Genomic DNA, 24,313 nt, shown 5'->3' on the forward strand with positions numbered 1-24,313 from the left:
TCAGCTGGGTTCATACAGCCACAATTCTTCCCAGGTGCTCCCCGTGTTGTCCCCACTTGGGAGCTGTATGTTCACATGGCCTGTGAACATTTAAGATAAGGATATGAATGTAAACTTGTAAATACACACCTATTTCACATGTCAGAAGAACAAAAAAGGGACCGTTAAGACAGAAAAGACAAAGCAATCTAGAGACAAGAGACAAAAAATGGAAGCATTTTGAGCACATACAACCACCGATCAACACCAATTCATCATTAGAGAGAGCAAAAATAACTCACCCAAATCATAAATGAGGGTGTAACAATTATTCAGCATGTTCTTATACCTCATAACCCACCAAATGTGATCTACATTGCATAATCATAAAAAGCTGCATAATACAAACATCAACACTTTGCACAAAAGAAAAATGAATACTTATACACAGACTAGTGCAGATCCATTTCAGTATTCCTAGTCATGAAGACCAATGCTTCAGGAGTACAATAATGATAGTAGGATTCAGGAGGATGACTATCCTAAAAAAGGCGCCCCACTAATTTTAGTATTACTTCTTCATCCTTTTCATCTTCAAGACATTTTACAAAAGCAAGCTTATTTTCACAAACTGCTTTATAACACCTGGGTTTTATTTTACAGATGGGAGAACAAAGTGATCGGAGACACTAAAGCATTCATGCAAACCCTCGGAAGATGCCAGCAAGTGCTTTCCCCGGCGCTTTTCTCACATCTGTCAATTAGGAGACCTTACAGAGTTCTCCAGCGTCAGCCAGGGTAGGCGGAGAATCAAGCTCCAGATTTAAACAGCATCTTGAACGGGTAACTCCGAGGCCAGCCCGATGAAGAGGAGACTGAATGTGCGGGCAGAGAGGCAGCGCGTAGACCCGTCAGAAGGGCCCCGAAGTGCGGGGCGGCGGGGCGGGGCACAGCGGGAGCAAGGCTGTCGGCGCCAGAGCCGTACCGCCCGGCTGCAGGGGGCCCGGCTGCTGGGCAGACGCTGCTCGGATCCACAGCTGCTCCTTCCAAACTCCGTTTCCGGTCTTCCCACCGCCCTTGGCTGTGTCCCCGTGGAGGGGTAAGGCACAGCGGGAACAGCCCCTTGCTCTGCTCTTCCACGAGGTCGAGTTTCCGACTCCACCATCGCGCGGAGCCGCCGGCGCTGCCGGCAGCGGTGCGGCAGCTGGCCTCCCCCGGCCGGAGCGTGCCCTGCTCCGCCTGAACCTCACAGGAGGAGAACGTCCTCTCCCCCGACCGCTTCCTACCGGGCGCACCATCGGTCTACCCAGGGCAACCCGGAGCTGTTCCCGACCTTCCACCGCCTGCCACAGGGGCGGCGACGGCAGGGACAGCCCACTGGGGCCAGGGCGCGGGACCGGCCCCCGCCCGCCCGCCGGCCGGGCTCTCCGGGCCTCCCCTGCCGGGCTGCGCTCCCCCCTCCCCGGCCTTACCTGCCCGTCATGGCGGCGCGCCCCCGGCCAGCGCCGGGCTGTGGCGGCGGGGGCTGCGAGGCGAGACACGCGGCTCGGCTGGGCGCGGCGGCTCCAGCCCCAGCGAGCCCCGTCGGGCAGCAGAAACCCCGCCCCGGACCCGGCCCGGCCCGGCCCGGCGGCAGCCCGGGCCCCCGGGGCGTGGGCGGGAGCCGCAGCCCCCGGTGACTCAGGGCAGCACCCCCCCCCCCGCCGCCCCCCTTCCCGGCCCCGCGCATACTTTTCCTATAAAGGGAAAGAAATATTGAATAACGAAGCGGCGGACTGGGACCGCCTCCCGCCCGTCTCCCGGTGGCGCGGGGACCCGGCGGCCCCGGGGCACGGCTCCTGCCCTTGCCCCGCCGCCAAAGCTGCTGCCGGGCTGCCCGGGAGCCGCTTCGCCCCACCTGATCGTAAACACTTCAGCAGCTACTATGAGCCTGGGGGGGAGAGGGGAAACGCTGACGGTTCGGTCTCATCACGAAGGCGTTAGCTGGTGTACAGTTATATCTGACACGCACCTCATTGACGTGAAATTTTTGCCCGTGGACAAAGAAGCCGCGCTTCCTGCCTGCCGTGGCAGGCTGTTACGCTCGTTGTTGTATGTCCCCAAGGTGAGGGGAAAACAACCTCGCTCCGTGTTTTCCCCTCAGGGCAGCAAAAGACACGTCCGGAAGGCTATCTTCTAGAAAGCGGTTAGATGGCATCCTTTGCTGCCAAAAGGAAGAGAGACCACACTCCCTAATGAGGACCCCTCCAAGCGCGACATTTTCTGATAACGTCTAAGCCCTTCTTGCTGCTCATCAAACTTTGTCCCAAGCACTCAGGGGGTTTTATGTTCTCTGACATGTATCAATGTATAATGTATCAATGTTAAAGTGATCCACCAAATGGGACAGGGAGCTTCTGCCCAAAAGCAATTTCAAACTTTATCTGCATCTTGTAAGGTAGCCTAGCGCGGTGTGACTCACCATTGCTATGGATATGGTTGCAAGCTTGTTGCATTGTTGGGACTGATGATGGAAACCCTGTGCTGTTTCCTGGTGTCCAAACACCTCATTTTTCAGCCTTACAGTAAACATTTAGAATCATACAGGTTAAATTAGCATTTGATGTATTTCTCACTTACATAAACCAGGGTGAAGAATTAAGTTAGATGTTATTTTGGTTTAACAGTTGGTTGAGGAAAGGGTAATAGATCATCTTACTAATAAACAGCCAAAAATTTAACAGACTTGGCTGAGTGCACAGTAACAGACAAGCTCTTAGTCATTCCCTGCATCTCTAGTCTCTCCTGTTGTAATGGTTTCTGGGTGTCACCGTGTCTCTACTCTTGCGGCTCTCCTTTAGAGAGAAGCAGATTACTTGGACTGAACGTGTGAGTAGGAGACTCCAGGTGCTGCCAAGGCTGTTGGGTGGAGCACCTTGCAGGGCAATACTCGGCCTTGAGCTACATCCCAGCCACTGGGCCGTCACCCTGGGAGATCCTTCCTCTGGCCTGCTATGTCCCGTGGGGCTGGCTACCTGTGAGCTGTATCAACCTCAAAGATCATCTTTCTCTTACCAGCCTACATTTTGAATATGACACCACCTCCTCTCCAGCTGCTGAAACCCTAAACTGTTACTGCTCGCAGCTGCCAAGCCACTCAGTCGCGTCATTAGGAGCAGCTGAAGCGGACTCCCCCTCCAGGCCGCCCCAGGCACCCCCTGCCTGACAGGCTTCCCCGCGCCTTTTATCAGACAAATCTGCCTTTCCTTTAAAACTACGAGCAGGCGAAAAGAAGCCGTCCCAGATCGCAAAGCGGGCCCGCACCGCAAGGGCAGGGACTGGACTGCTGCCCGCCGCAGGCCCTCGCGGCCTCACGCGCACGCGCGCCGCCCCACCCCACGTGAGGGCCAGCCGCGGAGATGGCCGGTAACCCGGATGCAGCTATTCCGCAAGATGGCGGCGGCGGAGGCGGCGCTGGAGAGTGGCGCGTTGTAGCGCCCGCGAAGCGGATCCCGGCCCCGCCATGGCGGACCTGGGCCGGCAGTTGCAGGAGTACCTCGCGCAGTCGAAGGCCACTGCCGCCTGCGGCCCCACCACAGTCCGCGCGTCGCCGCCCGCCGGCTGCTCGCAGGAGGAGGGGGGGAGCGGCGGCGGCCTGGGGGCCTGGCTGGGCCCGCTGAACCCCTTCCTACCGGGCCGCGGCGCCCCCCCCGCGGCAGCGCCCGCATCGGGGCCGGGGCCGGGCTCGGGCTGGCCGTGGGCGGCCGAGGCGGACCCCTGCCTGCCGGCTCTGTCGCGCTGGCAGCGGCTGGCGGGGAGCGGGCTCTGCCTGCTGCTGGCCGCCCTCTGCTTCGGGCTGGCCGCGCTGTACGCGCCGCTGCTGCTGCTCCGGGCGCGCAAGTTCGCGCTGCTCTGGTCCCTCGGCTCGCTCTGCGCCCTGGGCGCCGCCGCCCTGCTGCGCGGGCCCGCCCGCCTGCTGCGGGAGCCCAGCAGCGGCTCCCTCCTCTACCTCGGCGCCCTCGGCGGCACCCTCTACGCGGCGCTGGGGCTGCGCAGCACCCTCCTGACGGCGCTGGGCGCCGCCGTCCAGCTGGGCGCCGCCGCCGCCTCGCTCCTGGCCGCGCTGCCTGGGGGAGCCGCCGGCCTTCGCCGCCTCGGCGGCCTCCTCGGCGCCGCGCTGCGCCGGCGCGGCAAAGCGCTGCCGGTATGAGAGCGCTGCCGCGGCGAGGCCCCCGCCGCCGCGGCGAGGGGGACGGGACCGGCCACAGCCCGACGGGACGCGGGCGAAGGGACTGGGAGACTCGGGCTGGCGCCGGCCGGGGCGCGAAGACGCCGCTCCGAGACGGGGATGAGGATGGCGCCGTCTGGCGCGCTTCTCTCCACCGCCTTCGCGTTGCTGCTGGGTTTTCCTCACCAGTTCTCGAGCAAGAAAAGCAGCGGCTGGCACCCGGGAGCGGTACCGGTGACTCTCTAGACTCGTTTTGCTGTGTTCAGGTGTAACGGTGTTGGTGCCAGCCTGCCGAGCCGTCCCGGAGGACGGGATTTTGCCTTATTGCAAAGTCAGTTCGATAGCCATGGTCTGGAGTCTCTCCGGCTCTGGGTGGGAGCCGGCAGCATTCCGCTTTCCTACCTCCAGTATAGGACCGTGTGGCTGCTGCAGCCTACTTCAAAACGTGAGTGAGACTACGGAGCCGATGAAATGTAATTATTGACTTGTCCGTTGCGTGAAAAGCAAGTATCTTAACAGCTGAGGTGCATAGGGCTGACTGACGCTGAAACGCGGAGACGATTTAGCAAAATCTGATCAAGTGTGGGGGTGAACGTTCTAAAGTAGTTAACTGCTATTGGCTCATTTTTTTGCTGACCCCTACACTCTGAACACGTACTGCATAGTGCAGTCATCAGCCACCTGCGATCAGGGGTGAATATGAATACTGTGTCTACTGAACTGCATTTCTTTCTAAGAAACACTTTTAAAATACCATCCAGTCAGTGAAACAAACTTTCCTGGGGCTGTGGGTCACAAAGACTGCCCATAACTGTAAGGGTAGTCGTCTTGCATGATGATGATAGGATGAAAGGTGCTAATCTTAGTTAAGAGCCTTGGCAGGTATTGCTGCCTTACAGCTGCTGTAAGGTAGCAAATACTTGGGTGTTAGAAGGGTAGCTTCAGCTCTTAGAACTTTATATTTTTTGCTTTTTTCAGCTTGGGTGGGAATTGCTTACTTGTCACAGCATGACCTTCAAAAATAGATTTGCTAGTAATTAGAGACTGTTGCAGCCAGCACAGCTTTGTTTCAGTGCAGAAATTAAGCAGCCGTAGGAAGGTGCTGAATTTAGGCTGACAGTCCCTGCTGAGAGCTTGGTACTCCAATTTGGGCTGTATACTGCACTACTGCAGATACATGGGACTACCACGCCTAACCTCCTCAGAGCCTGAGTATCTCACTGAGTATAGGTGCCTCATATACAAAATAAAGACAAACACTGCAATATTTATCTGTTATAATTACTTAGGGTTTAGCTTATTCACCTAATACTTACTCTGAATTAAACTGAAATTGTTAAATGGGGGTATTTAAATGTACATACATTGCTTTAATAAAACTATTTGTGTATCAAATGTCAGTATAGGCATTCCACTAATGGTCACTTTTTTTTCCGTAAACATGTAGATCGGAGCTATCTGAATAACATTAAATTAGTTCTCTAATTTTTACAACTTCTAAGCTGTAGTATATAAATTAATTTTATTCCTAACAGCAGCATCAAATTAAACAAATGTTAGACAAGGTGGAGCTGTAAACTAGCAGGTAGAGCATAAGGATTCAATGTGCTGGACGGGTAAAAGAACTTGACCTGAAGAGTACAGAAGTCTATTCCCATTAAGTAATTTTATCCATTTTCTAGGAATAGCAGGTCACAGTATCACAGACTGGGAACCTTCTTCTGTCATGCTCTCACCTTCCAAGATTTTATAAAAAAGCTAGCTAATTATTCAATTTTCTTACAACTTATTGTGCTTATTCCATGATCATGGAATATTTCAAAACTTAATTAAAAAAGCTGCCCCTTGATGAAGAATATTACTTAACACCAAATATCATAGTGGTTTAAGGATTTAAATAACCATCAGAGGAAAAATGAGCAGCATACTCCCTTTTGTCTAGATAGAGAAAGCTGGGTTTCATATTAGGTGCACTCTAACTTGTTTTGGTATAGGACTGTGGTTTAATTAAGGACTAAAGCTCATCCTCTAAATCACATACTCTATTAGACAAAAGTCACTTTCAGACCCTTAAAAATATATAGGGTTTGTTGGAGAAAAAAAAAAAGGCAAGCTTTCCCCTTTGCTAATGATCAAATCATTGGTATTTATCATTAAAACTAACTCCCAGATATATATCAAAAGTGACCTCAGCTACAGGTAAGAAGCAATTCTACCCGCCAAGAGTAAACTGTGTCACATCAGGTGCATCTCAGCTGTTGCCCAGTAATTCCTTTAAGACCATTTTGTCTCTCTAGAGCCCCATGACAAGGATTTTGTAGGCTAATGATCAGTTAATTACTATAATTTTCAAATGCCATTTCGCCACTATGAATTAAAAAAGAAAGAAAAAAGAAAAGAAGACGACCCCCTAATTGTGACTGACTGAACCAAGAGAACAGCCATTAAGCATCTATGCTTTGATCTCTTTAAATAAGGTAGGTCATCAGGACTTGAGCCAGTCTTAAATAAATTAGACTGTATGAGAAGTCACATAAAATAGCTGCAATGTATCACTATGTTGTTGCAGTAGCCTTGTCTGCTATAGAACTGCATTGCCATATTATCCCAAATATTATAACATGAAATTCAAGGCAGGGGAAGGGAAGCCTGGTAGTGATATTTTTCATTATACATTATATCCTATACTTTTAATGTAGGACCTTCCTGAGAACTGGCTTCAGAATATGTACTTACGTGATAAAATTTTCATTGAGGCTTTAAGTATTAAAAGAGCCTTTTGATAACCTGGTGACTGGAGATGATTAATATGAATGATTTATGGGGAAAACAAACTCATGATTGGTAAGCAGCTTTATTATGAAATGTGGGAAATGGGAATAACCCCCTCCTCATTTCCCCCCCCTAGTAAAACTAGGAAGCAAAATCCTAAATAAAAAGACACTTTAAAAATGTTAAGATGAAAGTGATCAACTATGAAGGTTTGCACTTCAGCATTTGAATGCACCAGACTACTGAACACCCGTATCTTTAAGCAATGCATCCTACAACCATTGTAGAATCATAGAATCATTTAGGTTGGAAAAGACCTTCAAGATCAAGTCCAACCATCATCCATGCCCACTAAACCATGTTCTGGAGTAAAAAGCATATGCATCCATATTAATCAAGCTGCTAAACTTCTTTCTTCCTCAACTTCTACAAACAGATGCTGTTTTGAACAAAAATATTTGACTTGCTCAGGTGAAGCACAGAATGACAATAGTTGTCATGAAGCCTAATTTACTAGCAGTCTAGGTTGTAACACACTATGTCTATGACAACTTTTTCTAAATGGTGTTCCACGTTTTTCTCTTTCAGGATGGTAGACTAGCAAGCAGCGGTGATTTCCTGTGTTTTGGAATTTTAACATCAGCACCACTTGTAATCTGTAGCCAGCTGTGGCTAAAGGTGAAAATGAAAGTTCTCTATACATGATAAACCAAAAAACTAGGAATCAGCTATTAGTATTTTAAACAGTTGAGATTTCAGGAGGTAGTTCTGTTGCACCATCTGATACACAAGTTTGCCTAAAGACAACCCTCTTGATATTAAGAGGTGAGTAAAGAATCACACACTGTGTTGATTTTTTGTTAATTTTTGCGCAAATTACAATCTGTATTCGTACAAAACCAATGTAACTCTTCTGACAAACTGTACATATAGAAACAAGTTTCTGTCTGGAGGTGAACTGAAATCTGTGGAGGTGCTCCATGTCTCACAACACTTAAAAAAAATTCCAGCTCTTCACAAAACAAAGTAAGGAAAAGAAGGTGAGGAAAACAGGGGTGGAAAGAACTAAACAGAAAACTAGCTACAATATTGCAGCTAGTAGCAGTCAACTGATCTAGGAAAAGACCCTTGTTAGGAACTAATGCACATTCAGTTATCCCAGTTAAGAATCCAGGTTTATGGTGTTGCAGGGTTACTTTATGAGTCCAGAGGAGCAGTCTATTTAAATATTGTCCAGCAAGGACTGGGTGTGACCCAGTCAAAGCCTCTTCTATCGGCCTCGTCCACCACCCCTAGATGCTCCTCTTCTTGATTGACCAGAGTTCATGTTACTGCCTCTTCCCCAGTTACTTCCACTCCTTCCTCCTCGAGAAGGGTTATTGCCTCCTGCAGGGCCTCCACCAAAAGCTTCATCCCTGTGGAATCCATCGTGATGATCTCCATCTAAAGAACTAGACCTCCCAGATTTTGGTGCTCTCTGTGAAGGTCCTGAATTTCCTCGTCCTAAAAATGAAGCACAATCAGTTACTGATGTTGAAGTCTAAGCCTTGCCTCTTCTCAGACATAACCATGTATTTAGCTAGTTCTTCTGTAGTATAATCATTCACAGACCAAATATAGTTGAGACCTGTAATTTTATGCTTCCTCCCTCTATACAGTTTTCCTTACATAGATTTAGTGTCTCCATTACAGTCCAGAAGATGGACAGCAATCAACCAATTCCTTGGTAATTAAAGGACATTATATCTGATAGAATCAGCAGTCACTTAAATGAAGTAAGTTAGAACAGTGATAGTCATGGTGTCCTCAAAACTGCCAGGCATACCCAATTCTTATGCTTTAACACCATCTGTGATCCTCCGTATATTTTTATTGCAAAATACTTTTTTTTTTTTCCCTAAACAAAGACATTGCACTGATGGATCAGTTGAGGTTGGTGGTGAAGACAGTAACATTACTGTTTTGTTCCATTTTTTTTTCTAGAAATAATGGAAAAATGCTCTATTTTACTACTAACCAGGAACATAAACTACATGAGCTCTTACTACCAGGAACAGAGGATTTCCTACTTCTCACAGATCTTTTTAGTAATGATAATGTAAATTAACATTAAAAAAGTCATTAGCTCAAAATAACAAGCAGTATTGTAACAAAAATTAATGGTAACAGTGCTTTATGGACACGTGCTACAGCTAAATTAGGATATTTTTGCTCCAGTTTAGAAAGAGTGATTTTTTTGTTGACTCTGGTTGGTTCTATGTAAAATAGAGACCAAATTGTCCAGCAGAGTTTATAATTCATGAAGTTTTCATCTTCAAATGACTTTACCAACACAACTGAAGGTAACACAGCCCATATATATATAAAAGTACTCTTTTATCAGGCCTTCTGCCATTGTTCTAAACTTTCTTTGGTACATTAATGAGTTGTCTAGGTGCAAGAAGTGTGGTAGTTAACAATTGTTTTGATTTCAGTAAAGAATCTGATGGAGTTATCAGAAATTATTATTGAAGCTGGAGAAGGAATCCTTACAGACTTGATAAGATGGCTGGCTAAATGAGAAACACAACATACAGTTTTGAAAGGAAAAATATTGATACAGAGGGAGTTTACGAGCAGAGTTTTATTAAAAAAATCTGTGAATGAATGGTAAAACTGTTGATACAACACTGGAAATATAGTCCACGCAGAGGAGGGCTGGCATACAGTTAAAACTAAATGAGCTTTAGGGCAACAATAAGAGAAGGGGAATGAAATTCAGTGGCATCAAAGACAAGGCTGTGCAGTAGTGGTCTAACAACAAAAAATTAAACTATAGGCTGGCAGCTCAGCAATTGGAAGCAACTGAGAAGGATCTCTGTCACTGATGACTACCTAACAGTGGATAGTCAATATGAGGACATTAAAAAAAGACAACATTAAGAAAAGACAGCAGCGATCCTGAGAAGAAGAAAAAGGATCAAGAACTGGTGCCAGGCTATTAGCCTGGATGATTGTGGCAATACCATATACAGTAATAGGCTCTGAAACAGCTACTAACTCCAAAAGAATGTATTTGGGGGGTTATGTAGCTAGTTGCATGACAGTGCCATATGACTGTTTAAAGAGGGAAATATGACATCAGTAGCTATTAGGAAAGAATGGAGAAAATGGAACAAAACCAAGTGAACTGCAGAAATCCATGGTTAAACCACATCTAAATAGAGTCTGCAATTCCTAGTTACCCAGTTTAATTTCCAAAAGGATAAATTAAAATAGTATTTACAGAGTAATAAGGATAGTAAAAGATACAGAACCATTTCCCAGAGAGCACAACTAAGTAGATAAGAGCTCTGACTTGGAGAAGAGCTCATTCAGGTTGGAAATGGTAGAGTTCAATGCAATCAGAGGTGGCATTCAGAAATAATAGGGATCAACTTTCAACTGTTCCAATTAAAACACAAGACATCATTGAATTAAATTAGTGATCGATAGGCTTAAAACAAGAGAAAAACATTTTCCTTCCAATTTTTTTTTTTTATGGCCCAGTCTATTGCAGTTAAGTTTTCGAGCTCTATCCATGGATGTTGTGGATGTCAAAAGTTTATATGATTCTTAAAGCAATTAGAGAAGCGCACAAAAGGTAACTGTCAAAACCCATTAAATATAAAAATAATATTTCAGTAAGTCACTGAACTACAGATCTTCATAAATTTAGAGAGCATTTCAGGGACATATCACTACAGACTTACAGTGTTCTTAACACTTCCCTCAATACCTGCTACTGGCCATTGTTGAAGACAAGCTACTGAGCTTTACAGACTTCTGGTCTGATCATGGATGACCATGCTTACACTCTTAGAAGTAGAGAACTCGTAAGGAAAGACTTAGAAAAAGTCAGGGTTCATTAAGCCCAACAGAATGAAGGCTGAGACAGGAAACATATTTGACTTAAAGGATGCTAGCACAAGCATGAATATTAACAAATAAATATTCTGAAAATCAGAGGGGGGAAAAAAAAAAAAAGCTCTTAGCGAGAGTTTTCCAGCTGGAGTAACAGGGAGCCAAAACCTAACTGCTTTTGAACAGGACAATAAAGAAGAGGATTATATGATGCTGGACAGAAGATTTGGATTTGATATCCCAGAAAATCCCTCTGTTCTTATGTTCCTGTAAGATGGGTCTTCAGCTTCATAGCTGGTAGGATCAAGTATTTGCCAGTTCAGCTTTATCCCCTCTGAACAGATAAGGAATTCTGGATAAGCCTACTGTTGAAGAATGTGCCAGTGTTACCTAAGGTTTTCAACACAAGGGGCTTTTTACCTTTGCCCCTCTCCTCTGGAGGTCCACCTGGAGCATCCATTTCTCTGTGGTCAGAGGTGCCTGGTCCATCATGCCAGGGACGTTTACGTGGTGGCAATGAGGCCATGTCCATGCCCTGGAGCGAAGAAGAACGTTCTCTGTTAGCTGGAGAATGCCCGTCATGAGGAGGGTGATCTGGACGAGGACCTTGAGCATGAAGAGAAAAAAACCCAGGATAATAAGTAATGTTCATCTGATCATTATTCCACATTTTCTGAGGCAGTCACATAAATTTACATACTTTCCACACTATTTGGCACACAATTTTAAGTTAAAATTACATACAGCTTCCCCCCATCCCAACAGGCAAATAAGCAAACAGGAGATGAATAAATTGTAAGAAAGCTAAAGGTAAAACAGGTTTAAAAGATGATGGGAAAGAAAGAAGTGACAGATCTAAAGTTTTCTTTTCAGTATAAAATACTTTCATATATTTTAGAGACAATCACATCTTCATTTATTAATGTGTCATTTGTGCTCACTTTTTCCATGACATTCTAAAACTCAAGTTTCGCCCCATCTGGGGTTGCCATTAGTAACACAGATGGAAATACCAGTAAGCTGTCAGGCAGCTGAAAACATTATTTTTGCAAGCAATAGAGAAGATGTCATCCAAGAGAAAGATTACTATTGGCATTAATATACATTTCAAAAAAATGCCACAAGATATGCTTCAGTCATCCACAGGTGGCAACAACAGGCAGTTCTGGCCTGTACAAAAATTCAGCTTAAGACCTTAAGGCTAGAATCATCTTTTGTTCAGTGAGACAGTTGCATTTAGAGCCAGTTAAATTCTGTACAGTTAATTTTTCCTAAACTTAAAAATCCAAAGAACTAACGTTCTACTTTTCTCGTGGTAAAAGACTGGTAATGAGCATATGAGGTACAGGAAGAAGAGGTGATTTATAAAAAAAAAATATTGTGTAAGTGGTTATATTGTAGAAGTCTAGTCTATTATCTAAAACAAACCTCACCAAATTTTTTACCTGCTTCTCTGTTTCCATCCCAGGGTTCTGGTTTCCGCCCTCCTTCAAAGCGTGGAAGTTCATCTGGAGTAGGAAGTAAACCCTTCCGGCCTCCTGAACAGTAAGAGATGCAGGGGACAGGAGTGAGAAGAGATTGTATTCATGAAAATACTGTAATTCGCCCAAGAAATATCTCTGCTTCTTTATTCTTGCATTTCAGTGTGGAAGAATGTTCCCCTCACCTCTAAGAGCACCACGACCTCGCCCCCGAACACCATGGTCCCTTCCTCTTGAGTTTTCATCTGGAGAGTCAAAAGTGTCATCTGGCCCAAAATCTTCAGGGCCAGGAAAGCCATCTCTCCCCCTGGGTCCCCGACCCTCATGTCTCGAGGGTCCTCCTCTTCTGAAGCTACAAGAAAGAACATGGTACAAATGTGGTTTTTAGGCAGAATTTAGACTGATAAACGTGAGTCAGCTTCATTTTAATAAGCAACTAATTTCCGAACTGTTTTACTTAATAGTATAGCACATACAGTTACTAGAATAGGATTTGTAGGTGGAAGAGTGCTCATTTTCTGCCTTTGAGCACTTTGTTTATTAATTTTTGTAATCTTCCGTCATATTTCCTTCTGTTGATTATGTTGGTTTTTCATACAAGAAAAATATTGTCAAATATACTGCATTCATTTAATGAAAAGGGGGAAAAAAACAATCAGTGAGTTATGATAGATATAAGGTAAGGTAAGGAAAAGTTTAAGTGAATTTCCCTTAACTGCGGTGGTCTTAGTTTCCCCTTCCCTTTTTCCCCTTCCATTTTAGTGATAAAAACAACCTGAAAAAATACAAGCAGTGAGAGTCACGGCTATAAAAAAACCCACCACATTCCCGCATCTCATTCCTATTGATTTGGGATTCTTTGGCTAGAACATTCTCTATTTCATTTCATTCTTCTAAGTTTACAATTTTAGCAAATGAATCTAGACTGCGCTTGGCTCTGTAGGGATGATGATTGCCTAACAGTGTGCACAGTGGCATTCTACAACATGAAGAGCAGTTTATCCAACTGCAATAATGAAGAATTTTGTATTGCGAAATGTAGTTATGACACTAAAGTTGGTAATTTCTTTAAGTACCGTGGCATCTTCAGTAATTTGGTATGACTGGTTTCTGCATCTCATCTTAAATGAGTATATATAGCTTCTCCAGTATCACACTGGGGTTTTAACAGAGGTCTTCAGAGAGGAGAATAGTTCTTAATGAACTGTCAGTGCCATTTCAGGTAAGCCTGTAGATGGCTGCATGAATACTAGTAGTTTTGTTTTTTACATTACCAGTTTAAACACTTGGAGTGCTTGTAAAAGTGCATACATGTTCTGTGTATTACTGCAACTCCAAAAGTGCACACTAACACCGGTTGTTAAGATTGTCTCAGTTTACAGCCCAGTTTCTGTGCAAGCACAGGCGAGATGTTTAGGTGGTGCAGGCACACTGGTTCAGGAATCCTCACAGTGCAACCCCACGCTGCTCCTGCCCACCCCTCAGTGACAGCACAGATAATGCGGAGCGCTCTTTCCCCATTCACACTGATGGCCCCCACCTCCCCTCTATTCCCAGTTCCACACTGGCCAAACTAACCACCATAGTAGTCAGATGGCATTGGCTTTGTGCAACATCCCCTTCCCCAGCTCATTAACGACACAATGCATCCTATTACAAGCAAAACTTTAGATACTTTTATTTAGAATTTTAACAACATTAACCTTTTAATTACAAATTTAAATATTTTAACAGTAGTCATAACACAATACAATATTTTTAAACTTTTACATTTTTTTTAATTAAAAACAATAGGTCTGTCTCCACCTCCCAGAAAACAAACACAATACAGAGAGGAGGCTGCTGTGCCTGTATAGGTACAACAGTGGATGGAGGGAGTGCTGTGTATGGACAATGAACCATTTTACATTAACCTGGATGATTTGGGAAAACAAACTGAACAGTTTCAGGTACAAATGGTTCAAATAACCACATAGCAATATTGTTTAGCCTTGAAACAGCACAGTCCTCTAGATGTTCTTTAGAGGGCCTCCCACTTTAATACTGACATGGTGTGATTCTGCTTAGCTTGTAAATTGCCAAGATTTGCAACACAAGGTCCTATGCTAGCAGGAATAGGGCCTTTCCTTTTGTTTCCAAGCAATGTTATGGGCACAATTTAATTCTGAAATCTCTCATACCTATGCCTGACATAGCCACAGCTCCTAATATTGTGTTATGTATATCCTTTTTCACTTTTTCATATCAGTCACATGTGAAACCCTGCCTTGCATAGGGCTCAGTTCCTGTTTGACTGCTCTCAGATCTTCTTCCTTGAGGCCTAGGACCTTAATATACAGAACTACACACTGCAGATTAGCAGGCAGGAAGAGGCAGGTCTCTGCAGTAGAAGCATCATGTTGATATGCACAGGTAGAGTAAGAACAGGACAGGGATGAAAAGGACGGGAAATTAGAAACACACATACACACACTTCCCTCTCATGCTTGATCAAACCAGTTACAATCTAAATTCCAAACCAAGTCGGCTAATGAGTGGTTGGGATTCTTAAGTTCATCTCAGCATCTGCAGTAAATGGCACCTAATTCAAAAGAATTCATTAAGTTTGCAAGCACAAGACAACTTTTATAGCCCTGTGCTGATTCCTTTTAAACCAAACTCTGTACAAACACTTGTACTCTGACAAATAGACTCTTCTTAGTTCAGAAGTCAGATTTACAGGTCACAAGGTTCTTGGACTCTCTTCCTGAAACCTTTTTAAAAATCGGGATCGTAATAAAATATTTTCCAGTCCCTAAGCATTTGCAGTAATAAGATTTTAAAATCTCTACTGAGCTCTAGAAGTGTTGTCTGCTATGTCTTTTAGAATTCTGTAATGCAGACTGTTCAGCTTGGATGCTCTCTTATTTTTACTTTTTTAAAATGGCTTTGTTACCTTCTTTTAGTTACTGTTCATTTCTTTTCATACTCTTCACACAAAAGGAAGGTACATCTTTACAGAGCTAGGTAGAAAATAGCTAAAAGAAGAGCTGTATAGATGCAAAGTAAAAGGAATGTAAGAAAATGATTAAAAAGGCAACTAAAACACACAAAATTCACATTATGTGGAGACCACAATATATTTGTACAAGTACACATTCTTATACATATAGAGTTGGTGGTCAGTGAGAGGCTTAGACCATGGAAGCCAAATTTAACTCAGTTAAACTAGCATAAATCTGGAGCAATTTCGATGACAATCTTGCTGACTTAGCGTAATTCTTCCATATTTACATTGGTAACTAGAAACAAATTTATCCCTTTGTGATTTATTTGAAAATTGTGAGCAATGACATGGACATTGCTGTAAATTATATTATTTCTGAGTTCTTCGCTTGGCATTAAGAAATAAGTCAGAAAGAGAAATAAAATTTCTACAAGCCAAAACATGAGAAAATAGTCTCAACAGTCCAACAGATGCTGTAGCTCTGCCCCTTATATTTGATAGTAGGATGACTGTTCCTGCTCCTTACAAGTATATTATATCTCATTCTACAGTCTCTACAGTCATGCTGTATTTTGTGACTGGAGACAAAGTCTCAAAATCCACTTCTAGAGTTCAAAAGTTTGTCACTTTGACCTTCAAGTTTCCTCTCAATTTTCATCAAAACGGTCTCAAATCTTCATCCTGTGTCATTGGATCTTCTCTACAAATTTCCTCCCTTCTCTTTACTTACTGTTTAAAGACACGGAAGCTGCTGTGTACAATGACCATTTTTCAAGTTTTCTTCTATTACTGAATGATTTTTATGGACTCTATACTCAGGTATATTAGAGTTTTCATTTCCTTATTGGTTTCCAGTTTATAAATCTGAAACAGATAGACTCCTTAATGAAAAGGAAACCAGGAAGAAAGAGCTCCCTCCATTTACCCTTTAACCCCAAAAAGATGAGTAGATTTATTCTTACCTCTCATCTCGTCTCCCTCGGAACCGTGCATCCTCAGGATCCCGTGGATATCTATCATCTGAAGGTCTCCGTCCTTCCCAAGCACCAGGAGGCCCACGGTTTGAACCCCCTCCTTCAAATTCCCTGTGATCAGGAGGAAAGGGAGGCCCAGGTCCACCTCGTCTCCATTTTTCATCTTGCAATGGTGGGCCTCCTCTCCCCTCAAATTCCCGTAATCGATGGCCAAATCTCTTATCTGGATGGAAGTCGTCACGGAAGTCATCTGGTCGATCAAAGTCATCATGGAAATCTGGGTGAGGTCCTCGTCTATCTGGCATGCCCCTGCTGTCTCTACCATCACCCCACTCCTGGCCACCTCGAAACAACCCTCTCTCAGGCCCATGATCAGGACCACCACTGTTCTGGTCGTGCCTTCTATCTGAGAGAGGGCCCATGTGATGGTTTGGTGGACCACGGGAGTCACCTTGAGGGAAAAAATCATAGCAGATTTCTGTAACGTTTTCTAAAAACGCTCTAGGATGCTCTAGTTCGTACAGTTCTACAAAGCATACACCATACATCTCTCATTAAGTAATTTTTTGGGGAAAACTTTTCCTCTATATTCCAGTCCAAGTCTATGGAAGCTTTCCTTTCAGCCAAGGCCCTGTGCTCTGCTGTAGCCTTTTCTGTCTAGAGGCACTGCACTGGAACAGCCTCTTTTAGAAGAATTACTCACAGAAGAACAGACATGTTTAATTACCTTTATTAAGACCAGGTCCCTGGTTGTGAGGGCCAATACGACCTTGTCCTCCCTGCTGCCCCAGTCCTGGTATCAGTGGTGGAGGACCTGGGTTCTGTCCATCCTATGAGCATATAATAAGAAAAGTCACGTGAATTGCCATGCGTGAGTATTTTTGCTTTTAAGCATTTTGTAAGGGGCAAAACAATTTTCTTTACATAAAGACTGCATCTGCACAGGTCTTATAATAGAAACAGCTGATTTTCTAGGGTTTCAGCCTAGTTTTCAAACATTCACATCAGTAGTGCTTTCCAGTCACTAAGAAACGCATCATTTTATAGGAAACGTAGCATTTCAAGGACTAACATTTTACCTGAAACAACCACTGATGATAAAGCTCATATTCTAGCTGCCTGTTAGAGAAGATGAGGAGACTGTGTATATTTGGTTGAAAAAAATCAGGTACTGATTTAAAAGCAGTTAAAGATCTGCATAGACCAAAGACTTCATTTGGAAATGAACAAAAAAAAAAAGAAACAATGAAAAAAAAATAATCAAGAATGTCAGGACAGGGGACAACAACAGGGCCATAAGAGAGCCTCTCCTATAAACCTTTGTAAACTGTTAACATGGAAGTACATGAGTTTCATTTTTAACATGCTGGCAAAGTTTGTTTTTCTTAATTCTAATTCTAGGATCAAAAGAAAGTGCTAATACTTGGCTAAGCACTAAGAGATAAGTGGTTAATGGGTTATTAAGCAATGACAGAGCAAAAGGCAGAAGCTGCAGTCACCTGCTTTTCTCAAGCAGAAACAGCACAGTGAGCAGAGGTTTGTGTAAGTTATATGATCCCAAAGAAAAAATAAAGTATATATAAGTCTTTTGTAATTTTCTCTCTTTGTGAATTTTAAAGGATAAAATAATGTTCTTTAAATTCAGCTACTGTCACAGACCCATAAAAGATTTCTAGGGTTATATTTACACTGGACCCACTTTGATAACATTGCCTGGGAAACAATGTGGTTGAACTGTCCGATTCTGCCTTTAAACGGCAAAAAGTCATCATTTGGGGTTTGTACTTGACTGGAACCAAAAGGGAGCATGTACATAATTTACACTGTAGCAACGAGGTCCAATAATAAAAATGTATCACTGCAAACAAGACAGAGCTGAGACTTGCAAGATTGCTATACAAAACCTTTTTATGTTGACATCACAAACAAAAAAATCCCCCTAAGACCCATACGAGGAAACCCTAAACACGTAGTATTTTTTTCCTAAACACGTCTAATGTGTAAAATTTAGATTTGGCCTTCATATTGGCTTGTAAAAAACCCTCCAGACTGCAGATAGTTTCTGAATACTTGAAAACCTATACTCCCATCACTGTCATTGTACTCTTAATTACACTGCTTAATCTCTCCATGAATCAAAGTTAAATAATTTTCATGCTTTACATTGATTTGTGAGAAACACTACCTTTTTTTTTTCTGGTTCCATAGAAGCAACAAGTTCATTTGTATATTTTTCCAATCATATCTTGAAATACGGGTTTTAAATAAAACATTTAGCACCTATACTGCAGTTGAATATAAACACAAAAAAAAAGCACACAAATATATACTACAAACATCACATTTGCATTAAGTAATTTTGTAAGGACTTTGGGGAGAAAAAAAGGCCTGGTCCAATGCCTATTAAGAATACTCCAAAATACTTTCCTAGTGACTGAATGTTGACTTGAGTCCAGAACAAATAAATTCCCTGACAAGGTGAGATCCAGGTATCTCAGTGCTTCTGCCATTCTTGACCAAAACCTTGCTGGAGTTCCATTATTTCTCATATATTTAGCATATGCTTCCCTGCAATAAACTTTATTGAAATTCTTAAATTTATGCCACTAGTGTTTAACCAAAGCAGCAGTTTTTAGCACTCAATAAATGAGTTTCCAAAGCAGTTAGCAAAAACCTCTATTCCAAACAAATCATGCTTTGACAAGACAGGAAGACAGAGCGTTAACACTGCATTTTCACGTGCCTTTCATTTCAAAATACATTCCAGGTGGGCTTGAAACTGAAAAACAAATATGTACAGCTCAGAAGAAGGTACCGTACTAAAAGCTATAAATGGCCTTGCGTACCCCGCACCTTGAGGTACATCTGGAGCACCTCATACCGCCTCCACCGTTGGCTCAAGGATTCCCCAACGTGCGTTGAGGTTCTGCACAAGTCAGATAAGCTGATCCAGCACAACACAACTGCTCCACATTATGGGCATATCTGCCTTATGTACGCAAATGGCACAGCCATTTTATGATAGCCATCTGTATTAATTAAAACTGTGCACTGAAGGGGAAAAAAATTCTTTGTATTCACCCATAAGAAAAATTTGCATTTCTTCTAAAATACTGCACAAACTCATAAAGTTTGTCTCTATGTAGACAGGAGACGTGGCCTTAAGTATTTGTACCTCACTCAACCAGTAAGATGAAATTTCAGCACATCCATCTAAAAGGAATGTGAGAAGATCAAATCTAAATTAACAATAGCAAAAGAGCTCTGAAGTACTCCTCCTAATGTGCAACTATTCTATTTATCCATCTGCATTTTAATATCAACATGCCTAACTCCAGAGTAAGATTTTGACAATCATATCTCAGGCAATTTCCTTCTCATAAACAATTCTCTACTCCATTTCATGTTTGCAGAAGGTAGCAGATCTCACATTCAGGAAGAGATGTACATCTCGCCCACATACTCTGCAGTAAACTTCTGCTTTCCAGTGCATAGCAGATGCAGGTAATAGTGGTACCTTATATGGAGATTAACCTTTACAAATATGTGTAAGTGGTCAGTATTTATGTCACAAGCCCTTGATAAAGCAGATATATATTCATACACTCCTGCTACTGAAAAGGAAGGCAAGTGGTTTGTACAAGTTTACAGAAGATAAACGTCAAATTCAGAACAAAACAAGCTGAAGCCTATTGTGCAAAAAAAAAAAAAATCACAGATAGGGCCTTTTAAAATAGGAACTACTATTACATTCATATTTACAAAGAAGCAAACTGGAGCCAAAACTGACATTACAAATTTTAAAATCTGTTCATTTTTTAAAGGCATTACCATACTAAAGCTGCACAAGGAAGGAAAAATGGTCAAAAATACCTTGCTTTATCTTTTTTTAATATCTGTAAAAGACTTCAGGACAGCAGTATTCATTGAAAATAACTTGCCACCTGCAAAAGCAACTTTCTGACCAGACTATTAACAGCAGGATCAGACAAGGACAGCCCTACACATATATGTAAACATATACAAACTTTTATAGACACACAAGCTTAGTAATTATTCTCAAAGCAGAAAAGTTAGTCTCCCTGGGATAGCAATGAAAAACACTATGCTAGTGTAGTTAGGAGTGGAACCAACTGTTGTTTGGTTAACTTTGGTGCTTTTGAAATCTCAGCACTAGTGTCACATTAACAGTCTTCTGGAGGGAATTATTGCTGATTTGTAAGGAAAAAATATTCAGATAAACCCACAATTTGTAGGCTACTCTGCCGCAATCCGAAATGCAATCACTGAGCTAAAGCTCATTTCAATGCGTTATCACTCATTGTGATTGGTACTGGACTACACACTAAGGACTGTATGCATACCTCTCCAAACCTTTAACTATAAACTATTGAGTGCAAGTCTAAAAGAGTTAATTCTGTTTAAAAACCCTGACACGTTTTTTAAAAATGGAGTAAATGGAATATTTTTTCCAAACATCCCCTTCAAAATTAATCTTAAAGCTGAAGACCATCAAGGGAAGTTTTAAGTACAGAATCAGTGCCATAGAAATAGGAACTTGTAAGAGCTAATAAATACAGAAAGCTCTGCATTATCTGTGGTAGATCAGAAGACAGAACAAGCCCATTACGAAAGATGCTGAAGAGGGCTGAGCAGGCTGCACCTGGTACTGAAGCAGACTTAATCAAAACCTGACTCGATTCCTGCAGAATTGATTGGTGCATCTGTAAGCGACCCTCTCTGGTATTCCAGGTCAGCTAAGTGCAGGTATATTGCTGAGCTGGTGAACCCTCCAGAAGCTGAGTGCCAAGGCAGCATGGCACAGGGACATCTAATTAGCAGTCAGCACACATCCAGGCCATGGTCAACAGTTCCAGCTCAGTGCTCACCCTGCCAGACCTGGGCTAGTCCTACACAAACCTGTCTGATACCTGTGCTCCCTCTTGTGCTTCTCAGCAAATGGTGCAGTAACGAGTTAACAGTGTACAATGCCAATCTCTTAACTTGTGCTCCAGAAAGTACAAAGGCAGCTCAATGATTTCGATACCAAGATAGGAAGCAGGATAGTTGCGTTCCTGTGTGCTTAGTTTGAACTGGTAAGTTCAACCTGACCTAAGCTGATTCCAGGTGTGTCAGCGTCTATGGTAAATTCATCCCATAGTTTGGATTAACTACTCTTGGACAACTGAGAGTTGGCAGTAACTTGCTTTAATTAATACAGCCGAGTTTTCTTATGTCCAGTTTGCTTAAATTCAACTTTTATTAGTTTTTGCCTACTCCCCAGGAAATTCCCCATTTAAGACAGGTCAGTGTCTTTAAATTAAAAAAACCTAGAGTTTCTCTTAAGGTTACATATTTTCATAGCACACTGATTTCTGTACCAGTATTTCCAATAAAGCCTTTTCTACAGTTACCTCTGCTGTTTCCAAACTACATAACTCTCTTCATTATCACTTAAGTTTTCCTGAGGCCTCAGACTTGCTAGTATACCAAACCTCCAGACTCTAAGCTCTTGCTTTGCATTTCTACCCCATGATGTTACCATTCCTACATTCTTAACACTCTTCTTGTTATACAGACCAACACATACCTGATTAAATGGGGGACGAGGCCCGTCACCCAACAGAGGCGTTTTCTGCTGCTGGAAAGGCAGAGGGCCCTGGGAAGGGTGCGGCCCCCTTGAAGGGTTCGGTTGTCCCTGAGGTCCTTGCATGTTTCCTTGAGGCCCTACTAAAGAGCCTTGTGGAGGTCCCTGCTGGCCTTGTGGACCTGGTGGCCCACGCAATTCTTGTGGTGGTCCTAACATTGTACCTTGAGGCGGGGGTCCCTGGAGGCCCCTCATCTCCTGGGGACCATGTCCTAGTAAACCACTTTGCATATGAGGACCTCTCATTTCTTGTGGATGACCCATCATCATCCCTTGTGGAGTAGGTCCCTGGTTATCTCTGGGTCCTGGTGGACCCTGCATCCCTCTTGGATTAAGTCCCATCAAAGGCCCTTGAGATATAGGGCCCTGCATCCCTTGAGATCCTGGAGCTCCTTGCATGCCATGAGGAAGAGGTCCTTGCATTCCTCGGGGACCAGGTGGCCCCTGCATTCCTTGACCACCAGGGGGACCTTGAGGACCCAAGTGACCTTGTGGGCCAGGCGGACCCTGAGGTCCTAAATGAGTCTGAGACCCAGGTAGACCCTGTGGTCCTAAGTGGCCTTGTGGGCCAGCATTACCCTGCGGACCTGGAGGCCCCATTGGCCCATGAGGGCCAGAATGTCTCTGCATTCCTTGATGTCCATGTAAGTCCTGAGGCCGTGGCATTCCTTGTGGAGGCCCTTGGGGTCCTGGAGGTCCTTGTGGTCCCATGAACCCTTGTGGACCTGCAGCTCCTTGGTGTAAAGGGGGACCTTGAGGTCCCATTTGTCCTTGGGGTCCTGGAGGTCTGAACTGTCCTTGTGGACCAGGAGGTCCCATCTGAGGCATATTCATTGGCATCTGCTGAGGTGGAAGGGGCTGCTGAAATCCTTGAGGCATCTGTGACATTGGGCCTTGCCCTGGAAAAGGCTGTGGTCCGTGAAGAGAGCCTCCTGGAGGTGGTGGCTGCACTTGCTCAGCTTGCTTTTGTGCAAGTCTCTCAATCTTCAATTGCTGTCCAAAAAAAGAGACCCAGAAAACCAATTAAGCACAGAAGTATATGTAACAACTAAAAATCAGAATCAATCATCTCATTTCTCAGCAGTTTAAAAAGATTTAGTGCTTTTCTCTTAACAGAAATGCAACTAAAAAGATCCATAGATCAGTGTTAGTTAACAGAAACATGGGGGCCTCACTGAAGTTTCATAGCTTCATGCATTAAGTCCAACAACCTGCTCAATTTAGATGTTTTTTGAAAAAAGATAAAAACAGTACTGCAAAAGCAAGCTACAAATTTTAGTGTTGAGGTCCAAATATATCACATAGAGCACTAAATCAAGTTTGCTGATACCTGTCTTTACATACATACCTCCAAGAGTTGCGGGTTTGTGTACTGAAGTGCTGCCATTTCTTGTTCAATCTCTGCCTGTGTCTTCTTTTTCTCCTCCAGCTTAATATCTTCCTTTCTATCATTCAATGGCTCAGGTGGGGGAGGCAAAGGAACTTTATTCTGCATCCATGCCTACAAAGAATAGTAAACACAAGATGAATTCTGTGGAACAACATCTATGCAATATATTGCTGCACGGGGAAAGGATATGCTGGAATGCTGTGTAGTATGGATATTCAGAAGCTAAAAACAATGGTGAATGAAACTTCCATATCTTGTAACATCCAATTTTCCAAATACAGATACAATACATAAGGGATTTTACCAAATATTTTGTGCTTAAATAGCAATGAAACTAACTACTGTGGTAAATTATTTTGCACTGGGTGTTGATATAAAAGAGCTGATACTGGAAATCCAAAACATTTCAATAGCCACACACTTTCTGAAGTCGGGAAAATAACAAGGTGTTCTCCTGTTTACTGTGTATCAGATACTTACCTGCTGAAACTGTGCTGGTATTGGTTTTGCATAGGGCACTTTTTTCTGTGGCACCTTCTTTTGGTCCTTTTGCATTACTTCCTCCATTCCCCAATCCAGTCCTGGGATTGTCATTTCAATATCGTTGGACTCATCTTTCCCTTTAGCACCAGGGAGACAAACAGTCAGAGCAATGCAGGTTTACAGAGAAATCCTGTTACTCTCTTTACAGCTTATTTAGCAAAAGAGACCAAGAGGTTTTCAACTCTTCCTTCTTTACATGGGAAATACGCACAAAACAGAACTTTAGAAAAAAGCATCTGTGCTACCAAAATATATGAAAGGAATGAAAGAAAAGTCACACAGTATCTGGATGGCTCAGGAAAATGCTTCCCCATAGCTACTACTTACCCATTTGCTCTTGCTCCATGGCTATTTTCAATTGTTCAGGTATTCCCATCCCAGGAATAACTGCTAGGCTGTTGGGTTCCAGATCATCTAGAGAAAAACAATATTTATACTTGGAACATTTTTCT

The 24,313-nt window shown here is 43.3% G+C and overlaps 3 protein-coding genes across 11 annotated transcripts in view; 1 reads left to right on the forward strand and 2 right to left on the reverse strand.

Moving 5' to 3' along the window:
• LIMS2 (LIM zinc finger domain containing 2) overlaps positions 1 to 1,603 on the reverse strand; it is a 55,458-nt gene extending 53,855 nt beyond the window's left edge. For all 4 annotated transcript variants that reach the window (XM_049801944.1, XM_049801945.1, XM_049801943.1 and 1 more), the window contains exon 1: positions 1,452 to 1,603. In XM_049801944.1, coding sequence (XP_049657901.1) covers positions 1,452 to 1,462 — 11 coding nt within the window. In that variant the 5' untranslated portion in view covers positions 1,463 to 1,603. The remainder of the gene's footprint in view (positions 1 to 1,451) is intronic.
• Positions 1,604 to 2,904: 1,301 nt separating this feature from the next.
• On the forward strand, positions 2,905 to 7,635 carry SFT2D3 (SFT2 domain containing 3). Of its 3 annotated transcripts, none has more exons than XR_007506249.1 (2): positions 2,905 to 4,631; positions 7,547 to 7,635. XR_007506249.1 is itself a non-coding variant. In XM_049801946.1 (1 exon), the coding sequence occupies exon 1, from the start codon at positions 3,482 to 3,484 to the stop codon at positions 4,166 to 4,168; it is 687 nt and encodes a 228-aa protein (XP_049657903.1). In that variant the 5' UTR covers positions 2,905 to 3,481; the 3' UTR covers positions 4,169 to 5,586. The 3 variants fall into 3 exon arrangements, 1 of the variants encoding a protein (XP_049657903.1); XR_007506250.1 differs by having other exon boundaries at positions 2,905 to 4,659; positions 7,547 to 7,624; XM_049801946.1 differs by lacking the exon at positions 7,547 to 7,635 and having other exon boundaries at positions 2,905 to 5,586.
• Positions 7,636 to 7,766: 131 nt separating this feature from the next.
• WDR33 (WD repeat domain 33) overlaps positions 7,767 to 24,313 on the reverse strand; it is a 70,616-nt gene continuing 54,069 nt past the window's right edge. For 2 of the 4 annotated variants that reach the window (XM_049801906.1, XM_049801905.1), the window contains 10 exons: positions 24,189 to 24,275; positions 23,799 to 23,938; positions 23,277 to 23,429; positions 21,872 to 22,921; positions 17,009 to 17,111; positions 16,270 to 16,732; positions 12,507 to 12,673; positions 12,286 to 12,378; positions 11,261 to 11,446; positions 7,767 to 8,461 (listed from right to left, as the gene is read on the reverse strand). In XM_049801906.1, coding sequence (XP_049657863.1) covers positions 8,229 to 8,461; positions 11,261 to 11,446; positions 12,286 to 12,378; positions 12,507 to 12,673; positions 16,270 to 16,732; positions 17,009 to 17,111; positions 21,872 to 22,921; positions 23,277 to 23,429; positions 23,799 to 23,938; positions 24,189 to 24,275 — 2,675 coding nt within the window. In that variant the 3' untranslated portion in view covers positions 7,767 to 8,228. Of the gene's footprint in view, positions 8,462 to 11,260; positions 11,447 to 12,285; positions 12,379 to 12,506; positions 12,674 to 13,779; positions 16,172 to 16,269; positions 16,733 to 17,008; positions 17,112 to 21,871; positions 22,922 to 23,276; positions 23,430 to 23,798; positions 23,939 to 24,188; positions 24,276 to 24,313 lie in introns of those variants that run through there. The other 2 variants (XM_049801907.1, XR_007506248.1) reach the window with 2 other exon arrangements.

The sequence above is a fragment of the Accipiter gentilis genome, chromosome 6, assembly GCF_929443795.1.
Source record: "Accipiter gentilis chromosome 6, bAccGen1.1, whole genome shotgun sequence".
Lineage (NCBI taxonomy): Eukaryota > Metazoa > Chordata > Aves > Accipitriformes > Accipitridae > Astur > Astur gentilis.

What these genes read in the sequence shown, in the direction of transcription:
- SFT2D3 (XM_049801946.1), top strand. Translation starts at nt 3,482, where the DNA reads ATGGCGGACCTGGGCCGGCAGTTGCAGGAGTACCTCGCGCAGTCGAAG.